We start from the raw sequence: 21,693 nt of genomic DNA, 5'->3' as shown, positions 1-21,693 counted from the left end.
ATTGGTTTGCTTTTAATGACTTCTCTTTGGTCACTAATATTCCACATCTAGGTTACTAATGAAGAGGTGGCTAAAGACTGCAGGCTTGGTTTCGAAGAAGGACGTCCATTCTCTGGAGTAACAGCATGTATGGATTTCTGTGCACATGCCCATAAAGACCAGCACAATCTTTTCAATGGCTGCACAGTGGTATGAAATTCTTACATTGCACTATCTTTGGAGGGTCTTTGATTATGTTGCCTTACATTTCCTTGGGTGATGGCACTATCAGTTACTTGTTTTTCCTTTTTCTGTTTTATTCATATGTAATGTTTTACATCTCCTCAGGAAGAAGTAAAGTAGAGATGTGATAGCTTCTTAATGATCTCACAGTAAGTGTGTGCATTTGCCTGCTTTGAACTGCAATGCTTAAAGCACATTTGAAGGCCTTCAGCTGCCTGAGACACATTTTATGGTCTGTCTTGCTGCACACAGTGGGGTAGATTACTGTTGCTATAATAGGGTTATATTATGGCAGAACTATTCTGAAGATGGTTCATAGATAAGTACTAGGCTAACTCCCTTTGTGGGCCATTTTAAGCCAAGACAGTGTCCCTCAAAGGCAGGAATCAAACCCTGCACCCTGTGTCTGCAAAGTAAACATGTTAACCATTACATTATGCCAGTCCCTCCCGCATGTGTGCGGGCTTGTTTTTGGTGTCAATGTAAGGAAACCCTGATCTCTTGGAGCACATATAACTTTGCATCAAGAAAGTGGAATGTCATTCTTTCCTGATGTACTTCCTTTTCTTGTTGCTGCCAAGTGAGATTTGTTGATTTCATCTTATTGAATATTATTCAATCCTTGCATATTTTTTCCTGTAAGAAACATCTACTTCAACCATATTAAGATCTTTTGAGGCAGCTTGAGTCTTTTTTGGTCAAATGTGATTTGTGTGAATGTTGCCTTGAATGAGAATTTGATATGCATGGAAAGTAAATTGAACAAAGTACCATTTATTTAAGTATGTTTGCTGTAGAGTGTATTTTTGGTAACATTTGGGGTTTGGTTAGGTTTATAAGTAGATGGTGGGAATTTTATCTTTCAGTAGAAATACTGTAGATAGTTATGTGCATGGTTGCATTCTGAACATTTGTATTAAATTTGAGCTTTAACAAAATGAATCCACTTCCAGAAGGGTTGCTTTCAGTATAAGTGGCCACTTACAATGAGAGCAGGTCTTTTGGAATCTGGCTGCTGGAGTAAGCCTGTTTATAGATAGACCTTATAACAAGGTAAGTAACTTATACTGAGAGCAACTCTTTTGAAATCTGGCCCTGTGTTTTCATACTTGATTTTTCAGTCTTTTTGAATTTCTCCAAGTCCTTTGATGTCAGCCATAGTTTCATAGTTTCATAGTATAGTACTAGGCTATCTGCCCTGGGGCATTTGTAAGCCTAGCCATAGTGATGTGGCTTTTGCCACCTCATGAACTGGTACAAAAATGTACAGAATAAAATTAGAATACTGTGCCTCTGTCTTGTAGTGACACAATGAAGGTCCCCTTATATAATAGAATTAGTTTACTGTGCCCCTGTCTAACAGTGACACAGATGTGACCCCTGGGGTAAACTTTACAATCTCCCATCCATTCATCAAGATTTCTCTTGAAGAGAGTCAGTGAGGGGCTCTGCCTAATACGAACTGGGATCTTGTTCCAAAGCATGGGAAGCCTCTGGGTTATGAATCTATCCCTCCCTGACATGCTCCAGCATGTCCTATTCATACTTGTGCCGAGGTTTAAGTCTTTAGCTCTCGTGGTCCTGATGGATTTGGATTTTTTGAGGTGGAGCATGTCTATCAGATCCTGATTGGACATGGCCTTGTACGTCAGGCAGAGATCACCTCTGGCGGTATGCTACTGAATAGAGCTGAAGTTTCTTTAGTCTGGCAGAATAAGATATATGTTGGAGACCCTTGATCCTCTTGGTGAGGTACTTTTGTGGTCTCTCCAGCTGTTGCAAATGCCGGGTGAGGTACATACCAAATGGGGCATGGTACACAATCATGGGTCTGATGAGGGAGGAGTATAGGGGTACAATGACATCCCTGGATCTGGATGTGAATCCCTTCATGATGAGGTGTGCAAGGTAGAATGTTTTTCTAACCACTTTGGCAACGTGGGTGTCAAATGAGAGGTCGCTGTCGACTTGGGTCCCTAGGTCTCTGATTACTTTTTCCATATTCAGTGGGTTGCTGTCTATGTGATAATTTGTGGGTACTTTGTTTTTCCCAAAGGGGATGACTATACATTTTTTGGCATTTAGTTTAAGGCCGTGAATCTGGCACCAGTTGTCCGTTTCTGTGAGGCCTTTTTGTAGGATGTATGTGTCCGCTGGTGTATCGACTATGGCGCCTAGTTTGCAGTCATCTGCGAACTTTGTCAGCCACAACCCTCCCATGTTTGCTTTAACATCTGAGAAATAAATGCCGAACAAGAGGGGTCCCAGGACAGATCCCTGTGGGACACCACTTGTGACTGGCTTTGAGTCTGACATTGTTCCAGCGATTTTAACTTTATGTGTTCTTTCCTTTAGCCAGTTTGCAACCCATCTAGTGACATAAGGGTTTACGTTTAAGCTGTTGAGCTTATCTATGATGCCTGAGTGGGGTATTGTGTCAAAGGCCTTAGCCAAGTCCAGGTAGGCTGTATGGACTGCTTTGCCCTCATCAATGGCTCTAGTGACTGTTTCGAAAAAGTCAACCAGGTTCAAAAGGCAAGATCTGCCCTTTACAAAGCCGAACTGGGTGGGGTCAAGTGTCTGTAGGTCCCCTATGTCTCTGTTTATGAGTTCCATAATGATTCTTTCCATAGCTTTGCAGACCAGGCTGGTTAAGCTTATGGGCGGTAGTTTCTGGGTCTGTAGAGGTACCCCCTTTGTGGAGTGGGACCACTGTTGCTGTACGCCACTGTTCAGGTACATATCCTGAAGTAAGGCTAAGGTTAAATAGCATTTTTATGTGTGGGTTTAGCTCCTCTTGGAGTTCACGTAACACGCAACCCGGGATACCGTCAGGTCCCATTGATGCTGTGTTTTTTGCTTTGTTTAGGGCGGTTCTCACTTGGACATCTGAGATGACATAGAGATTACATTCAGCTGGGATAAGTATTTCTTCTTTTGGGGGTGAGGGAGGGGAGAAATTTGCACTGAACCTGTCACCCAGAATGTTGGCAATATCTGTGGGTTCAGTGTATTTTTTGTTGTTGTGAACTAACTCTGAGCATATCTGAGGGTTTCCGCCCAGGTTTCTAACATAGCTGAAGAAGGCTTTGTGGTTCTCTTTAGTGTCCTTACCGATTTTTCTCTCAAAGTTGGCCTTGGATGTTTTTATGAGAGAACGTAGTTTTCTGCTAATGTTGATCAGAGATGTCTTCCCTTCATGGGATTTTGCTCTGACGTGCAGTAGCTTCCTTCTTTTTTTATACAATTTGTTAATGGCTGAGGTCCACTAGACAGGACGCTTGCCTTTGGTGGAGAGGGACTTGGATTTATTTGGGATTGCATGATCCATGCATTCTTGGAGATGTCCATAGAAAGCATTTGTGAAGGATTCGGCATTGTGGGATGTGGCATCCACTGGCACAGTGGGCTTAAAGGATACCATCTCAGTCTTAAGAAGAGTGAAGTCTGCTTTTGAGAAGTTTTTCACTGTGGTCTTTTGTGCTGGGGGTGGAGGTGGGATATGTATATCCAGGGTGATTAGTTTGTGGTCAGATCTCACTAGTGAGGGGTATACTTCCGGTGTGGAGCATTTTGTCCCCATGTTTGTGATGATTAGGTCTAGTATATTATCTCCCCTAGTGGGAGAGGTGACTAGTTGTTCCAGCGCATTTGAATTTATGAATTCCAGGAACCTTTGGGCTAGGGTATTAGGGGTAGAATAATGTACCCAATCTATGTTTGGGTAGTTGAAGTCTCCCAGTATGATGGTATTTTGTGATACATTCATATCCTCCAATGTCTTCAGGAAGGCTGAGTGGGGTTCCTGAGATTGGGAGGGTGGTCTGTAACATGCTACCAGTTGTATAGCAGTTTTGCTTATGAGTAGTGCTCTTTACAGCACCCGCAATGTCCCCAGTAATGACTCCTTCTGCAATTCGTATGGGGTTACATGTATTGGTAACATATCTAAATATGATTGTAAATTCTTTTTTATAAGACCCCATTGCTCCTACTGCTATTAGAGCTGTTTGGGTGTATTTCTTCCACATTGTTCTCATTTCTGCCTGCAGTTCCTGATGTTATATGGCTTTGTGTCTCTCTGTATGCAAGAGACTGTAGTCTCTGGGTGTGGCAATTTCAATGATCAATGCTACTCTTGTCTTCTTTTCTTGGACCACTATAGCCAGTTTTCTATCATCTGTCTTTTGAACTGTTGGTAATGGATGATCCCATGTGATATAGACTTCTTCATTTTCTGTGATGCTCTGTGGCTCATGTTTTCAGTGTTTTTCAGCCACTTCAGTACCATAATGTTTGCACAATCCCCAGTGCAGCAGTCTTGCCACATTATTATGCCTTTCAGTATACAGTCTGAGGTGTGCAACTGTTTCCAATTTGGTTTTACAAAACCCACATTTGTCTGTTTCTCCCACATGTTCAAGGGACTTTATAAATCAACATGTATGTAGCCCACTGTCGTGGGCCGCCAATATTAACCTTTCATCTCTTGGTTTGAATTCGCCTCTCCTTAACCATTCCTGTGTTCGTTCCTGATCAACATGAGGTTCTTCCAGAAGTTTTCTGTACTTGCAACTATATTTGTGCTTTTTCCACATTTCTTGCCTTCTCATCTGATCCTTCACCTTATATTCTTTCTTTTGTTTTTTGACACATTCAGTTGCTGCCTGATTTTTATCCACTACTGCTTTGATTTCCATTCCTGCTTGACGCCGATAAGCTTCTGCTAGATTAAGCAGAGAAGTCTTTTTAGATTTATTCTCCTCATGTTAAGAATCAGTATATTAGAGGGTCATCTCAGGTTGTAAGGTTTTGAGACAAAGTCATTGAGGCAATATTGTGTTGGTTTGGACATGTGCTGAGGAGGGATGATGGGTATATTGGGAAAAGAATGCTAAGGATAGAGCTGCCAGGTAAGAGGAAAAATGGAAGGCCTAAGATAAGGTTTATGGATGAGGTGAGAGAGGACATGCAGGTGGTTGGTGTGACAGAGCAAGATGCAGAGGACAGAAAGAAATGGAAACAGATGATCTGCTGTGGTGACCCCCTAACAGGAACAGCCGAAAGAGAAGAAGAAGATGATGTTTCTAAACTTTCACTACATTTGGGTCTTGTGAGGTCAGCAGGTATGTGTGGAGTCCCACAATTGCAGATCTATACATATAGTCAGTTTCAAGGAGGCCCCTCTCTCCTTTGGAACGGGGAATATATAATCTTGGTATGGACTGATTTTTATAAATCATTTGGTGAGCGTGAAGCATCCTTCTTGTTTTCCTGTCTAATCTATCCAACACATTTTGGGGCCAGCTAATTCCTCCAAAACTGTAAGTTAGGACAGGAAGAGCAACTTGGTTTATAGTTTGGATTTTGTTCTTAGATGTCAGTGCTGTTTTCAGGATTAATTTAAGTCTTCTGAAGTATTCCTTACTAAGTTTTATTTGTATTTGTTCATGTTTTATTGTTGATCCTTCATCAATTCCTAAATATACACTACATCTTGCTCAAGTTCTTTTATATCACATTCTTTTCCTAAACTGATGTTTTCCTGGCATTGCAATTTTCCTGCTTTAAAGGTTGCTTTTCCACATTTATCAAGATCAAATGATATTCTTATATCATCTGAAAAAGTTTTGACAGCTTGCATTTGTGCTTTCAGTTCCTCATCTGATGACCTATACAGTTTTAAATCGACAAAGAGAAGGTGAGAAGTCTTTACACTTTGTTGTTTTCTAGGAGCCAGATTATAGCCATGACCTAAGCTGTTGAGTAAACAGCTTAATGGATTAAGGGCAAGACAGAATAGTAATGGTGACAGAGAGTCACCCTGGAATATCCCCCTTTGAATTTTTATCCCTGGAATAACAATTTGTCCTTTATCATGGCTTAATTGCAAAGTGGTCTGCCACTGTTTCATGGTCACTGTAATGTAGTCGATCAGTATAGGGTGTATCTTATACATTTTTAAGCACTCTTTTATCCATGAATGAGGGGTACTATCATTGCTTTTTTGTAATCAATCCATGCCATACTTAGATTCTTCCCTTTTTTACACTTCTCCACTATGACTTTATTTAACAACAAATGATCCTTTGTTCCATATGACTTTCTTTTATTGCCCTTTTGTTCTACTGCCATAATTGAGTTTTCTTCTAAATGACTATAAACTCTGTCAACATCTATTCCCATGCATAGTTTATATGTCTTCGGAAGGCAAGTTATTTGTCTGTAAATATTAGGGTAGCTTGCAGGTTCACTCTTATGCAGGAGCATTGTTTTTCCTGTTGTTAACCAGGTAGCCCTCAGTCGGCCTGATTATCAAAGTCTTGGGTCCTGTGTCAGTTGCTGTCTCATCTTCCATGACGTCAGGTAGTGAGGGGTATAAAGCATGCAGCCGATGCCATTACATTAGTCTTTCTTGCCGTGCGGTGCCCGGAGCAGAAGCAGTTCACAAGTGCCGGTCATCCGACTCCTGAAATTTTCGTTTTCGAGTTACAGAACCAAAGTCTTCAACTAAAGCTAAGTACCCCGTTGGGGAAACGTTTTCTTGTTCTAAACATATGTCGGTAAAAGTCAATAATTGCATTTCTTGTGGAAAGCAAATACCTCATAAAGCTAGTCGCCAGTTCACTGGTACTCAGTGAGGCGCTTTCACAGCCTCTGATACCCGCTACTTCAGATTCACAGGCCTCTTCTGAGACCCATTCGTAGTCCGGTATGCCACGAGATGCTTCAACTGAAGCACCGGCTTCTGAGGGTGTATTCAGGCCTACTGACTTGCATATTAAACCGATGCCATCTTCTTCTTCAAGGCCTAAAACTCGATCCGTGCCTAGAAAACCGATGCCCAGACCGCATGGTCAGGCCTCTATGCCTAAAAAACAAATGATAAGAATGGCTGAAGACCATATTACTTTAATCAGGGGAAGCCAGCCTTCCTCCTCTAAGAGACCTAGGACTGAATATGCTTATGATTCTTCTGCTCAGGATTCTGAAATTTATGTTTCCTCTGATGACCAGGATTTACCCTTATCTACCTATGAGGATTCTGATGCAGAGGACTGTATTACCTCTGCTTCCCCCTCCAGAGAATTTCTCTTTTGGTGAAACCTTGCATACTCTTAGTGAGCATTTTTGCTGGGAAAGCCAGGATTACTCTGATTCTAAAAAGAGGCTTAGGGATTTCGTACTCCTACCTCAATATAGGCCTTTATCTATCCCCCTGTACTGGGAATTGTTGATGATGCCTTTTCAGAATCTAGCTTGGTCCCAGACTCCTTACCTCCTGCTCCCAGAAAACCAGATAGATATTACAGGATCTCACAAGTTCCTCTTTAAAAATCCTACTGTGGATCCTGAGACCATTTCACAGGGACCCAAGGGCATTAAGGCTACTACTGCCAAAAATCCTACCCCCTCTGATAGAGATTCCAGGGCACTGGACAGATGGGATAAGAAGGTATACACTTCTGCCCCATTAGGGCCTTAAACTGCCAGTTTATATGTTAAAGTATCAGCAGCATATTATTGGATTGCTTAAACAGAAAATTATGTTGATTCCTGACTGTGCTGAAAATAAGCATTTACAGGCGCATTCTGCTGAAAAAGTTGGAAAACATACTTTGCAATGTGGTTTTGATTCACTAGAGGCATCTTGCAGGGCTGCTGTCACTGGGTTTGTACGTAGAAGGCATGCTTGGCTTAAGGAGCAATCTTTGCCAGAGTGTGTTAAAGATAAATTGCTGGATGCTCCCTTAAACCAGGACCGCCTGTTTGGCAACAAAGCAGAAGAAGTACTTAAAAAGATGGAGGAAAAAGCTAAATCTATGCAAACTGTTAAAGATTTCATGCAAGTACAGCCTCCAAGATTTAGTAGGCATTGGCCGTCTAAGAATTGGTCCTTTCCTGCCTCTTCCAGGTCTTCTCAGTCCAAACCCAGAACCAGCAGAACACCCAGGCTTCAGTCTCCCAAGGCACGCACAGGACTAAGCAGTGGGGGGCTCCCACTTCCAAAGCAGGGAGTAGTAAGACTCCCCCTATGGTAAACTTTCTCAGTTACTTAATTTTAAAACTTCCAAGCCCTTCTCAACTGTCTGCTCCTTTAGGAGGAAAGATTGCTCTGCAGGCAAAAAACTGGGAACTCATTACCCAGGACAAACGGGTTTTAAATACAGTTTCCCAAGGCTACAGATTCCAATTCCACAGTTTACCAACCCCAAAAAGTTGGCCAGATCTACCCCCAAATCAGTGGGCAGAGGCTCAAAAGCAAGTTCTCTCTCTCTGTCTTAAGTATAAGGGCTATTCAAACTGTCCCAGAAGAGGAAAGGGGGCAAGGTTTCTACTCAAGACTTTTCCTGGTGCCCAGAAAAGACAACTCCTGGCATCCTATCCTGGATCTCTCTATCCTAAACACTTTTTTGGTGATCCCAAAATTCAAGATGCTGACTCTTCACCAGTTGCTTCCTATACTAAGCAAGGATGCCTGGTTGGCAAGACTGGATTTAAAGGAAGCCTACCTGCACATCCCAATCAGGGACTCTTGCAGAAGATACCTACGCTTCAAAGCAGGCTACATGCACATCAGTTCTCTGCACTGCCCTTTGGCTTATCTACTGCGCCCAGGGTATTCACAAAGTGCCTAGCTCCAGTCATTGCATTTTGCAGGCAAAGAAATATTCAGATATACCCATACCTAGACGATTGTCTAATTCAGGCAGAAAGCCAGGACATACTTTTGTATCATCTGGTGTTTGTACAAAAGGTGCTAACTTCTCTGGGGTACACCATAAACGAAAATAAATCACGTCTTGTACCCTGCCAACAAATTGTATTCCTGGGAGCAAGCTTGAACACAACTTCCCAGATAGCTTTCCTCACGCTAGAGAAATAAGTTCATTTGACAGCTTATTTCAAACTAATGGCCACAAAGACCCTGCTATCTGCAAGACAAATACTGCAGGCCTTTGGGGTTCATGTTCTCCTGCATTCTCCGAATTTCATATGCAAGACTGCATATGAGGAAACTACAATGGTATCTAAAAAGCCTATGGTGTCAACATTCTCAGGATCTAGAAGCAATGATTCCTATCATACCTTGCCTACAGTTAGAGTTCCTTTGGTGGGCAGAGACCTGCCACCAAAACAAGGGACTGCCATTCACTCTACCCCCTGCCGCCCAAACCCTAACACCAGACTATGCATGGGGGGCTCACTTGGCAGGGAAGTGCATTCAGGGCAAATGGAACCCAAGTCAAATGCACCTGCATATCAATCAAAAATAAATTTTAGCTGTACAGAGTGCTCTGACAGCCTTCAAGGACCACATTCTTTCATGACAATTAATGGTAAAGACGGACAACACCACTGTTATGTGGTACATAAACAAGCAGGGGGGAACCCACTCATACCCTCTCTGCAGACTAGCCATGGCTCTGTGGAACACAGCCTTGAGCTACCAAGTGCACGTACAGGCTCAATTCCTGCCAGGAAAGCTAAATACACTGGCAGATGAACTAAGCAGAATCTCATGGACCCACAAGAGTAGAAACTGGAACCAAAGACATTCAACATGTTGATAAACAAATGCTGGAGCCCAGATATAGACCTGTTTGCCTCCCCCCGAACTACCAATTGGACACATTCTGCACAAGGACTCCCCACAAACAATCTTGGAAAGTGGATGCCCTGTCCTTCACCTGGAAAAATCTATCAGTTTATGCCTTTCCTCTCCAATGTACTACTAAAGATCAAACAGGACAAGCCAAGGATGATACTGATTGCACTAGACATGCCACGCCAACACTGGTACCCCCTCTTGCGCATTGTGTCACTGCTGACACCATGGCACCTGCCTCAGACCCCTATCCTGCTGTCTCAGCAGGAGGGCCAGATTCTGCACCCTCAGCTTCAAACCCTGAACCTGGCAGCCTGGCTAATTACCTGATCTCTCCGTTACCACCCCTGAGTAAACAAGTGTTGGATGTCATTCTGGAGGCAAGGAGGCCTAGTACTAGAAAATCTTATGCTGAAAAATGGAAAAGATTCTGTTCCTGGAACCAAACTCGGGGGATGGGCACAGCAGCGCCCAATTTACCTAAGATTTTTTTAATACTTAACTGAGATGCTTCACAAGGGCCTTTCCTTTTCCTCAATCAAAACTCATGCCTCAGCCATTTCAGCTCATTACAACACAGAACCACCCCTCTTCTCTCATCCACTGCTCAAGCAGTTCCTCAGAGGGGCCAAAAACTTAAGACCACCCCGGAGAGCCCCAACTCCAGCCTGGGATCTTAACTTTGTATTGGAAAAACTCACTCTGCCTCCTTTTGAGCCAGCTGCAAGTGCAGAGTTGAAAGTCCTTTCTTGGATAACAGCCTTCTTTTTAGCTGTGATGAAGGGTGTCTGAATTACAGGCCCTTATGGAAGTGGAAACTTTCATCATCTTTCATGCGAACAGGGTGTCCCTCAGGACCAATCCCTCCTTCATGCCCAAGGTAGTATCCAGTGTGGTTCTTAATCAGTCCAGTCATTTGCCAACCTTCTTTTCTAATCTACAGAACAAAGGGGAATGTATATTGCACTCCTTAGATTTTACTTGGACAAGACTAAACCTCTCAGGAAATTGGACCAGCTGCTGGTGGCATTTGCTGCAGGGGCAGAGAGGAAGGCCATTTCAAAGCAAACCATTTCTAAATGGATAGGCCATTGCATTCATTTCTGCTATAACCACCATGGAAAACTATCCCACAGGGGATAAGATCACATTCAACCAGGGTTTCATCTACCTCGACAGCCGTTGTCAGAGGTGTCCCTACCAGGGACATCCTAGAAGCTGCTACCTGGAGTTCCGTACATACTATCAACAAGCATTACCATTTGCCAATTTTCTCTAAATCCAGAGCTGGCTTTGCCACTGCAGTCTTGCAGGGCCTTATAGCTGGTCCTAATGCTATCTAATTTCCTCCTCCCATCCTTAGCTTTGGGAATCTACCCAAATGTGATGACTGCAGCAGTGAAACATGAAGAACATAGTACAGTTGTGTACACTTACCATAAATGTAGATGTTAGAGTATATTCACTGTTGCAGTCCTGGTTACCCTCCTCCAGCCCCCTGACTTCTTTTGGCTATAACTCTTTTCCTTTTTACTAGGCTTAAAGCTTTTTGGTGTATTTGCTTTTTTGTTGGAGGTGTAACCTTGTATATATATTTAATTGCTTCCCATTAGGGGGGCACCTGACATCTGGGGCAAGAAAAACTGATGTAATGGCGTCGGCTGCATGCTTTATACCCCTGACTACCTGACGTCATGGAAAATGAGACAGCAACCGACCCAGGACACAAGACTTTGATAATCAGGCCGATTGAGGGCTACTGCAAGCAGGTAACCCAAATGTGATAACTGCAACAGTGAATACACTTGAACATCTACATTTATGTTAAGTGTACACAACTGTACTTTCTGGGTGCGCATATAAGTAGTTCTTACTTATGGCTAAATCTTCGTGCAAAATGTTAATACCTTTAACCAGAAGTTAGGTACTGCATCTGGACCTGTGGTTTTCCAATTAGAGGCTTTTCTTAACTTTGTTTCAATCTCTCTAGCTGTTACTTCATCCCATTTCATATCCTGTACCTTTAACCTTCTTATTCTTTCTTTTACTTCTTCTATCCATTTAGCATCTTTGTTATGTTCCACAGGATCTTCATAGATACTTCTCCAAAATGTATCTATTTCTTTTTCTTTTGGTGGTTTTTCAATTCCTTTTACCTTATTTCCAAGTTCTCTATATAATCTTTTTGGATCATCAATAAATTGCTTATTTGCACTTTTCGTTTATATTTATCTTCATATCTTCTAAATTTTTCCGCCTGTGCTTAAATTTTTAGTTTATTTGTGGTTGTGCATGGTATATCATCTCGGTCTGTTCTAATATTGCCCATTGCTTTTATCACAGCTATCTTTTTTAGTATTTTTGTTGATCTATTCCCTCTTCTATAGTCTTCTAACAGTGGCACCTCTTGTCTTAATTGCTTTATAATTTTCTCTATTAGATATTTCCATGATGGTATTCAATTTCTCCCCTTCCTTTCCTTCACTACCCTGTGTTCTTGTGGTAGAACTCTATCAGTTATTAATTTAGCTGCACAGTAATATATTCTGTTTACTACTGTTATATTGCATGGATCTCTATGGACAGTCCTAATTACTGTGTTCATTTGTTTTATCAGACTTCTGACTTTTTGAGTTTTATTAACCTTCTTAAGTCTATTTTTTTCATTGATCTTGGTATATCTGTCCATTTCTAATAAATCAAGTAACTCTTCTCTTAGCTCATTTTCTTCCAAACTGAGGGCATATCCCTTGTTTTCCAGTTCCTGTGGGCATTCTATATAAGGTTCTATAGCATCTTCCTGTGACACAGTGTCATCAGTTTCATCCTGTGCTAACTGTTGCTGTATCATATGGGAACTCACTGGCCTATCACTCCTCAACATCGACTGCGTCAGAGTTTCCATGGTTTCATGTTCCTTCCCTTGCTGTCTAGCTTCAAGTGAACATTTTTACTGGTTTCCTGTGAAAGGCTCCAAATTATCTTCATATGGCACCTGACCAATTGCTTCCTGTTCCACTGGTTTTCCATTAATTTAGATATCCATTACTCTATCCTGTTGTGGTGCTTTCTGAGTTAGATTTTCTACACTGAATCCTTTACTTCACAGGTACTCCATAACCTCAGTTTCTATTTCTTTAACTTCTCCATTACTAATCTCCTTTTCTACTTTACCTCTTTGTCTTCTTATTTTTTGTATTGTAAAGTTTTCCATGTCCGGATTCCTTTGTCTGTATTTCTCTTCAAATATCTTCGGTAATGCAATTTTTGTATTGGTTAGTTTTGCTTTCTCCTTTACATTAGTATTACACCATATTAAATCTCTTTTTCTTTCCCATGTCCATATTTCTTCTTCAGATGTTTCCTGATCTTCCTGTTTCTCCCTGCTTTGGGGATTCACTCCATCCTGCTGTGATCTAACGTGTGTTAGACCTTCTACATCAAATCCTTCACTTCGCAGGCACTCCATAACTTCAGCTTCTAGTTTTTTACCTTCTGCTTAACTAATCTTCTTTTCTACATTCCATCTTTGTGATATTATTTTTTTATTGTAAAATTTTCCATATTCGGATGCCTTTGCCTGTATTTCTCTTCAAATATCTTTGGGGCTGCCTTCTTTATATTGATTAATTTGGCTTTCTCCTTTCCATAAATATTGCACCATGTCAAATCTCTCTTTCTTTCCCATGTCCATATTTCTTTTTTATACTTTTCAAATATCTCTTGGGTTTGTTGTTTATATTTTCGCACTTCCTCAGATGCTTTTTCCAAACAGATTAAGGTTTCTTGATCTATATACTGTTGTGATATGTATACTGTCAGTTTCAGTTATTTGGGCTTCTTGATGTTATCTTAAATGTGTCTTTGAAAAGATGGTCTACACTTTGGTTTAGGCACCACTTTGGGACAGGCAAAACAGATTTCAGGCTGTAACCTAATATTAACAATTTTCTGTGATATGTCACTTTGTAAATGTGTGCAGTGTAATGTGCAATCCCATATCTACTTCTAAAGTAAGCATTCAGCAATGTGTTTCACAATAAATTTAACTTAAATGCTTGTTTACGTTGTCATCTAAGGCCACCTTTACATACTTAGATTTGCTTAGTCGAAGTGAGGCGTAAATGGCTACACTTGAGTCACATATTAAAGATGAAAGACCATTCAGTACATACATAATAGGTCAGATCCTGTGACAAAGAAACCCACTGTGACGGACAGGCAGACACAGGGCCCTCTGTCTGTGTTGCATGGCTGTGCATTTTACTGTTAAATTGTCAACATTCTGAGACTCCTTTATTTTTTCCTCCTGTTTCTTTACCTTCTGTAAGCATACCTTTTCTTTTGGGTTTTTACACCCAAGACCCTTACCCTCAGCACTTATTTCTTTTCCTTTCGTCCTTGTCTCCCCTTGCATATTTCCTTCCTTGCATCTTTGCTCAGCTTTGTTGTCCTTAGATACCATCTCTCTGGTACATCTTGGTTTCTTTGACATGATATTTCCTAATGGAACATTTTGTTAAGAAATGGAACTCTGAGCTTCCCATAAAAGTGTTTCTTATTTTCTTGTAGTGTAACCAGGAGGTTAGTTATTTTTAAATTGGGTAGTGGGGCAGGGCTAAGCTTTCTGCAAAAAGGCTGCATCTTTGTTAGCTTGGGAAGTGTGCCTTTGGGGCATTTTATGTCAGTGACAAAAAAAACTCTCTCCCTCCACTGTTTGGAAGATGTTCATTGTGTTTCACTGTTGCAGTCATTACTCTTGGGTTATCCTGCTGGCAGGCTACCTGCAGTTGGCCAGAATTCCAAAGTCTAGATCCGGCATCGGTTGCTGTCACCTCCTCCCTGATGTCAGTGCGCCAGGGGTATAAAAGATGCAGCCGACACCATTTTCTTCAGTCTTTCTTGCAGCGTGGTGCCCGAAGCAAAAGCAGTTCACAAGTGCCGGTCAGCCGACTCCTGAGATTTTCAAAGCTGAATTTCAGAACCAAAGTCTTCATTAAAGCTAAGTACCCCGTTGGGGAAACTTTTTTCTTGCTCCAGACTGATGTCAGAAAAAGTTAACAATTGTATTTCTTGTGGAAAGCAAATAAATCATAAGGATTTTTACTCTTACTGTATTCCTTGCCTAGGCCCTGATCACAACATTGCTAGCTGTCAATTTTGTGCTAGATTTAACCAACACACTATCAAGCGTCGGTTCAATTTTGCATTTCATTACTTTGGCCGAAGATTTAATTATATAATGCCGGTGGAACAGCCGACTACCGGAGTTTACAAAAAATGCAAGGACAAGGATAGGCATCCGGGTTCCAAAACTGACGACGAAGCCTCTTCTAGGCCAGTCGCCGGTTCGCCGTTTCTCAGTGAGGTGCTTTCGCAGCCCCTGGCGCTCGCTACCTCAGAGCCACAGGCCGCTACTGACTCCCATGTGGAGCCGACTGGGCCTCTGGAAACTCAAGGTATTGGACCCTCGGAAATCAATCCCTCAGATGGGTCCGGAGACGCTGAGCAGCCATCGGCTTCTGAGGGTGTCTTCAGACCTACACAACTTTATGTTAAGCCATCTTCAGCTTCAAAGACAAAGACTAAAGCAGCTCTAAAGAAAAAGAAACAAGTACAGCATTCTCTTATTCAGACTTCCATACCTAAAAAACAGATGCTCAAAATGGCTGAAGACCTAATTACCGTGATCAGGGGTTCCCATCCCCCTCCTGATAAGAGGCCTAGGCAAGAGACAGAGTATGATCCTTCTGATCAGGTTTCTATTTCCTCTGATTCCTCTTCTGAACAGGATTACTCCATGCTTCCTTATGAAGATTCTGATGCTGAAGAATCCATTCCTTCAGCCTCTCCTCCTGAGGACTATTCTTTTGGGGAAACACTGCATACTACGAGGGTGCATTTCCACTGGGAGAGCCAAGATTATTCTGAATCTAAGAAAAGGCTCAGAGACTTCCTGCTTCTTCCTCAGCACAGACCCCTTGCTATTCCACCTGTCCTAGACATTGTAGATGATATATTTTCAGAGTCCGGACTGGCACCTGACTCTTTACCCCCTGCACCTGCTAAGCCGGACAGATACTACAGGGTCCCAGATTCTCATAAATTCCTATATAAAAACCCTGCTGCTGACCCAGAAACTAAATCTCAGGGTCCCAAGGGGGTTAAAGCTTCCACTGCAAAAAAACCTGTCCCCTCTGATAGGGATTCTAGGGCTCTAGACAGATGGGGGAAAAAAGTTTACACTTCTGCTACCCTGGCTGTAAGGGCTTTAAATTGTCAATTTCATATGCTTAAATATCAGCAATATTTAATGTCATTACTTAAACAGAAAATGTTGACAAAGACTGAATGTTCATTGAACAAGGAATTGCAGGATTTATTGCATGCAACTGAACAAGTGGGAAAGCATACTTTGCAATGTGATTATGATTCACTGGGGGCCTCTTGCAGGGCCGCTGTTACAGGTTCTGTTATTAGAAGGCATGCTTGGTTAAAGGAACAAAATCTGCCTGATCATGTTAAAGCAAAATTATTAGATGCACCATTACAGCATGATACTTTGTTTGGTACTAAAGCAGAAGAGGTGTTGAAAAAAATGGAGGATAAGGCAAAATCCATGCAAACAGTCAAGGATTTCTTATAGGTACAGCCACCCAGGTTTAGCAGGAACTGGCCTTCTAAAAATTGGTCCTTTCCAGTCTCAGACAGCCCACAAAGAGGCAGATACAGGCATCCCAGAGGCAGATCTCAGCCCCAAGGCTCATACAGGCCTAAACAATGGGGTGCTCCTACCTCCAAAAGAGGAGAAGACAAATCACAGCCTTACAGGAAACAGTCCCAATGACTTTCCTCTACCAGTTCCAAACAGTTTTCTTTTGACAGCCACTTTAGGGGGAAAACTAGCACTTTCTTCATCAAATTGGCAAATCGTTACCCAAGACAAATGGGTATTGAATATAGTGTCCCAAGGCTACAGGTTCCATTTTCACACTCTACCAAGGTCAAAGGGCATGCCAGACCTGCCACACAATCAATGGGCAGAGGCACAAAAACAAATTACAGCCCTCATGGACATGAGGGACATTCGGCAAGTACCACAAAAAGAGCAGGGGCAAGGATTTTACTCCAGACTTTTCCTAGTGCCCAGAAAGGACAAAACCTGAAGACCGATTCTGGACCTGACTATACTAAATACGTTTCTAGAAGTTCCAAAATTCAAGATGTTGACTCTTCAGCGGCTACTGCCCATGCTGGGCAAGAGGGCTTGGCTCATAACTTTGGACCTAAAAGAGGCATACCTGCATGTCCCAATCAGACAATCTTGCAGAAGATACCTGAGATTCATAGCTGGCTTAATGCATTACCAATTCTCTACACTGCCCTTTGGCTTATCTACTGCGCCCAGGGTCTTTACAAAATGCCTGGCACCAGTAATTGCGTTTTGCAGACAAAAAGGAATTCAAATATATCCCTACTTGGACGACTGCCTAATTCAAGCAGAGAACAAAGACACTCTTCTAAAGCATCTGGCATTTGTAAAAAAGATTACTAGTTGGCCTAGGGTACACAGTAAACGAAAAGAAATCAAAACTAGTGCCCTCTCAAGAGATAATATTCCTGGGTGCAAGCTTAAATACAACTGCCCAGATGGCTTATCTTACACCAGACAAACAAAAACAACTGACTACTTGCTTCAAGAGCTTGGCAACAAAAACTCACCTATCTGCAAGGAAAATCCTGCAGGCCTTGGGTTTCATGGCATCCTGCATTCTACTAATTCCATATGCAAGACTGCATATGAGGAAACTACAATGGTATCTGAAAAGTGTTTGGACTCAGCATTGCCACAGCCTGGAGACAGTAATTGCACTCATTCCCTGCCTACAACAGGAGTTTCAATGGTGGGCAGAAGCCTGTCACCACAACAAGGGTCTACCATTCCGTTTACCCACAGCCAGACAGATACTGACAACGGATGCATCAGATTATGCCTGGGGGACCCATATAGCAGGAAAATGTATTCAGGGCACATGGCCTGCAAACCAGAGGCATCTTCACATCAATCAAAAGGAGATGCTAGCTGTTCAAAATGCCCTGACAGCTTTCAAGGACCTGCTTCATCCAGGACAGTTACTGATAAGGACAGACAACACTACGGTCATGTGGTACATAAACAAGCAGGGAAGTACACATTCCTATCCCCTGTGCAGACAAGCAATGGCCTTATGGGACACAGCATTGGCTTTTCAAGTTTACCTGCAAGCACAATTCCTGCCAGGAAAAACAAATACTCTGGCAGACGAACTAAGCAGAAACCTCATGGATCCCCACGAATGGAAACTGGATCCACAAGTCTTCAGGATGATAATAAGAAAATGAGGATGCCCAGACATAGATCTATTTGCCTCCCCTCACAACTGTCAATTGCAGAAATTTTGCACAAGGATTTACCACAAGCAAGTATGGAAAGTGGACACCCTATCATTCAGTTGGAACAATCTAACAGTATATACTTTTCCCCCACTGCCTCTCCTTCCCAGAGTACTCCTAAAGGTCAGACAAGAGAAGCCAAAAATGATTCTGATTGCACCAGACTGGCCACGCCAGCACTGGTACCCAATCCTAAAGAGCTTGTCTCAAGGTCCAGCATGAATATTGCCTCAAACTTCTCACTTGCTGACCCAACAAAACAATCAGATCCTGCACAGCCAACTCAGGACCTTAAATCTGGCAGCAAGGCGGATAATGTAGCCATTCAGAACACTCCTCTTTCAAAAGCTGTTATGGATGTTATCTTGGAGGCCAGGAGGCCCAGTACCAGAAAATCTTATGCAGAAAAATGGAAGAGATTCTCTGCTTGGAACCAGGAACAAGGCATTGACAAGTCTGTACCAAATATCCCTCAGATTTTACAATACCTAATTGAGATGCTGAACAAAGGCCTTTTTTTCTCATCAATTACGATTCATGCCTCTGTCATTTCTGCACATTACAATACGGAACCACCTATCTTTTCTCATCCTTTAATAAAGCAGTACCTCAGAGGGGCCAAAAACATTGGGCCTCCAAGGAGAGCACCAGTTCTGGCCTGGGACCTAAGTTATGTTTTGGAAAAACTCGCACTGCCTCCTTTCGAGCCAGCATCAACAGCAGATATAAAATTCTTATCCTGGAAAACAGCTCTGCTCCTAGCCATAACCTTTGCAAGGCGAGTCTCGGAGTTACAAGCACTCATGGCTGTGGAACCTTTCATCATTTTTCATCCAGACAGGGTGTCTCTGAGGACAAATCCTACATTTATGCCTAAGGTGGTATCCAGTGTGGCCCTCAACCAAACCATTCACTTGCCTACCTTTTATCCAAATCCACAGAACAAGGGTGAGAAACTTCTGCATTCTTTGGACATACACAGGCAGTTATGCTTCTATTTGGACAGAACTAAAGCTTTTAGAAAGACTGAGCAACTTTTAGTGTCATATGCTGCAGGATCACAAGGAAAGGCTATCTCAAAACAGACTATTTCTAAATGGATAGGCCATTGCATCCGTTTCTGTTATTCTCAACATGGCAAATCAGTGCCTAAGGGCATTAGGCCTCATTCCACCAGAGCAGCAGCCACTTCAGCAGCCTTTCTCAGAGGAGTACCAACCAAAGATATCCTAGAGGCTGCAACTTGGTGTTCAGTGCACACTTTCACAAAGCACTACCTCTTACCTCTTTACTGTAAGTCCAGAGCAGGCTTTGCCACTGTAGTTCTGCAGGGCCTCATAGCCTCTCCTAATCCTATTTAGCCCAGCCACCCATCCTCAGCTTTGGGATTCAACCCAAGAGTAATGACTGCAACAGTGAAACACAATGAACATAGTACAGTTGTGTACCTACCATAAATGTAGATGTTCGAGTGTATTCACTGTTGCAGTCCAGGTTACCCACCCACCATCCCCCTTCTCTTTGCTGGGACTTATCTGCACGTCTCTATCCTATACAACCTATTTGGTGTATTTGCTTGTAGATAAAGGGAATGTTATTTTTGTGCATGCATTTTTATTGGCATATTTTTCAGCCTACCAATTTGGGGGCACCTGACATCTGGGGCAAGAAAAACTGAAGAAAATGGCGTCGGCTGCATCTTTTATACCCCTGGTGCACTGACGTCAGGGAGGAGGCGACAGCAACCAACGCCAGACCTAGACTTTGGAATTCTGGCTGACTGCGGGTAGCCTGCCAGCAGGATAATCCAAGAGTAATGACTGCAACAGTGAATAGACTCGAACATCTACATTTATGGTAGGTACACAACTGTACTTTGTTCTTCATGCAGAGATCATTCCTTGTAGCCAGATACAGTTTTTCTGTCAGCCAGTTCTTATTCATTCTTTCTCACTCTCTGAAAAGATTTTCTCTTCAGGGCCTTCCTTGACTCTGTCTGCTGTTTTACTTTATTTCTGTGACAGCTGGTAAAATTAATACCAATATGGTTCTCTTTCTCTCAATTTTTTTTTTTTTTATTTTTGTAGACAACTCTGTTTTCACCATACATTTCCATCACACAGAATTAATAAGAAATGTTATAAATGAGCTAAAAGATAAGTCAGTATAACATTACAAAACATCCACATGTGCTATCTGTGCAAACTAATACAAAATTAAAGATACAAAATTAAGATCATAAGATGCCTTTACAGTGGGTCATTAAAAATCATATTTCTTAATATATGAAAACTAGCACCTGGTCCTAGTTTTTGCCTGAAAATATCCCAATATTCATTCCATTTTGCCATGTGATTTATAGCATTGTATCATCTGATCAACTTGTAATGAGATTTCATGTATTATATTAGCGCCACTCTGTGTATACTGCCAATGTGAAAATCATAAAGTAGAGGACGGTAGTGATTGCAGTTTTGATCCATGCAAACTCAGTAGCCACCAAACAACTGTTAGATTTCTGAATCCCAAAGATCCAAAATGTAACATTTGTGGGGGTGGGGGGTAATTTTATCCGCATTGTATACCGTTCCTTTGTGCAATAGACTTTTCACTTGAGGGCATGTCCGGATCAGATCTGTATAATGTGTATAACTGGGATAGCAATGCCTTTTTTGTGTTTTTTTTTTGGAAGGCGCCTTATATGGTGTGGCATCTAAGTCTAAGGAAGTCATTGTTCCACTGTATTTGGCATTCATCAGACCTATCATTGAGTACAGTGCTCCCTTTGGTATGTACGTAACCAGGCATATCTAACAACTGGATCGTCCACAGAGGTTCCTCACTAAAAGTATACAGGGTGTAAGTAATATGTCCTATGAAGACTGCCTGAAGGCCCTATCCCTGTATTCTCTCTCCTACAGGCTTTTGAAGGGAGATCTATGCCTGGCATGCAGGGCATTGTTAGACCCCACTCTGATGGACCTCCTGTATATCCATAAAACAAATAGCACCAGAATTACCCATTCTGAAGACTTAAACCTTACCTGTGATATAAATAGGACCTGCTGGAGAGATAGGTATGTATCCCTGAGACTACCCTTTCTATGGAACAGATTCACCGTCTATGTGAAGCAGAGTTCCTCCCTAACCCAATTCAAGTGCAACTCGGACAATTGGATGGGAAACCAGAAATTCATCCCTGGTTTGCCACCTATGTCTCTAATGGACACAGTTAACCTGTAAATGGTTCATCTCCCAGGCCCATACTTACACTTATCAAGGGTATCAGAACTTGTCAGAGATTTGGGATGCATGGCTAGGGTTAAAAAGGTCCTTGTGGCATTTAGTCTGATAAATTCCTATGAACCTGTATAGCTGGGCTGTTTACATTACTCTTCTTAACTGTCCAACGTCTAATACTGTAATGC

General features: G+C 42.1%; 1 protein-coding gene across 1 annotated transcript in view; it reads left to right on the top strand.

The window, feature by feature from the left end:
- Positions 1-21,693, top strand: part of TET3 (tet methylcytosine dioxygenase 3) — a 437,758-nt gene that overhangs the window by 398,615 nt on the left and 17,450 nt on the right. Inside the window, exon 10 of the mRNA XM_044082118.1 lies at positions 52-189. Coding sequence (XP_043938053.1) covers positions 52-189 — 138 coding nt within the window. The remainder of the gene's footprint in view (positions 1-51; positions 190-21,693) is intronic.

Source organism: Protopterus annectens, chromosome 9.part0 (assembly GCF_019279795.1).
Source record: "Protopterus annectens isolate FY-2018-M chromosome 9.part0, PAN1.0, whole genome shotgun sequence".
In the NCBI taxonomy this organism is placed as follows: Eukaryota; Metazoa; Chordata; order Ceratodontiformes; family Protopteridae; genus Protopterus; species Protopterus annectens.
Note: the sequence above shows the minus strand (reverse complement) of the source record. Positions and strands in the feature narration are given on the sequence as shown.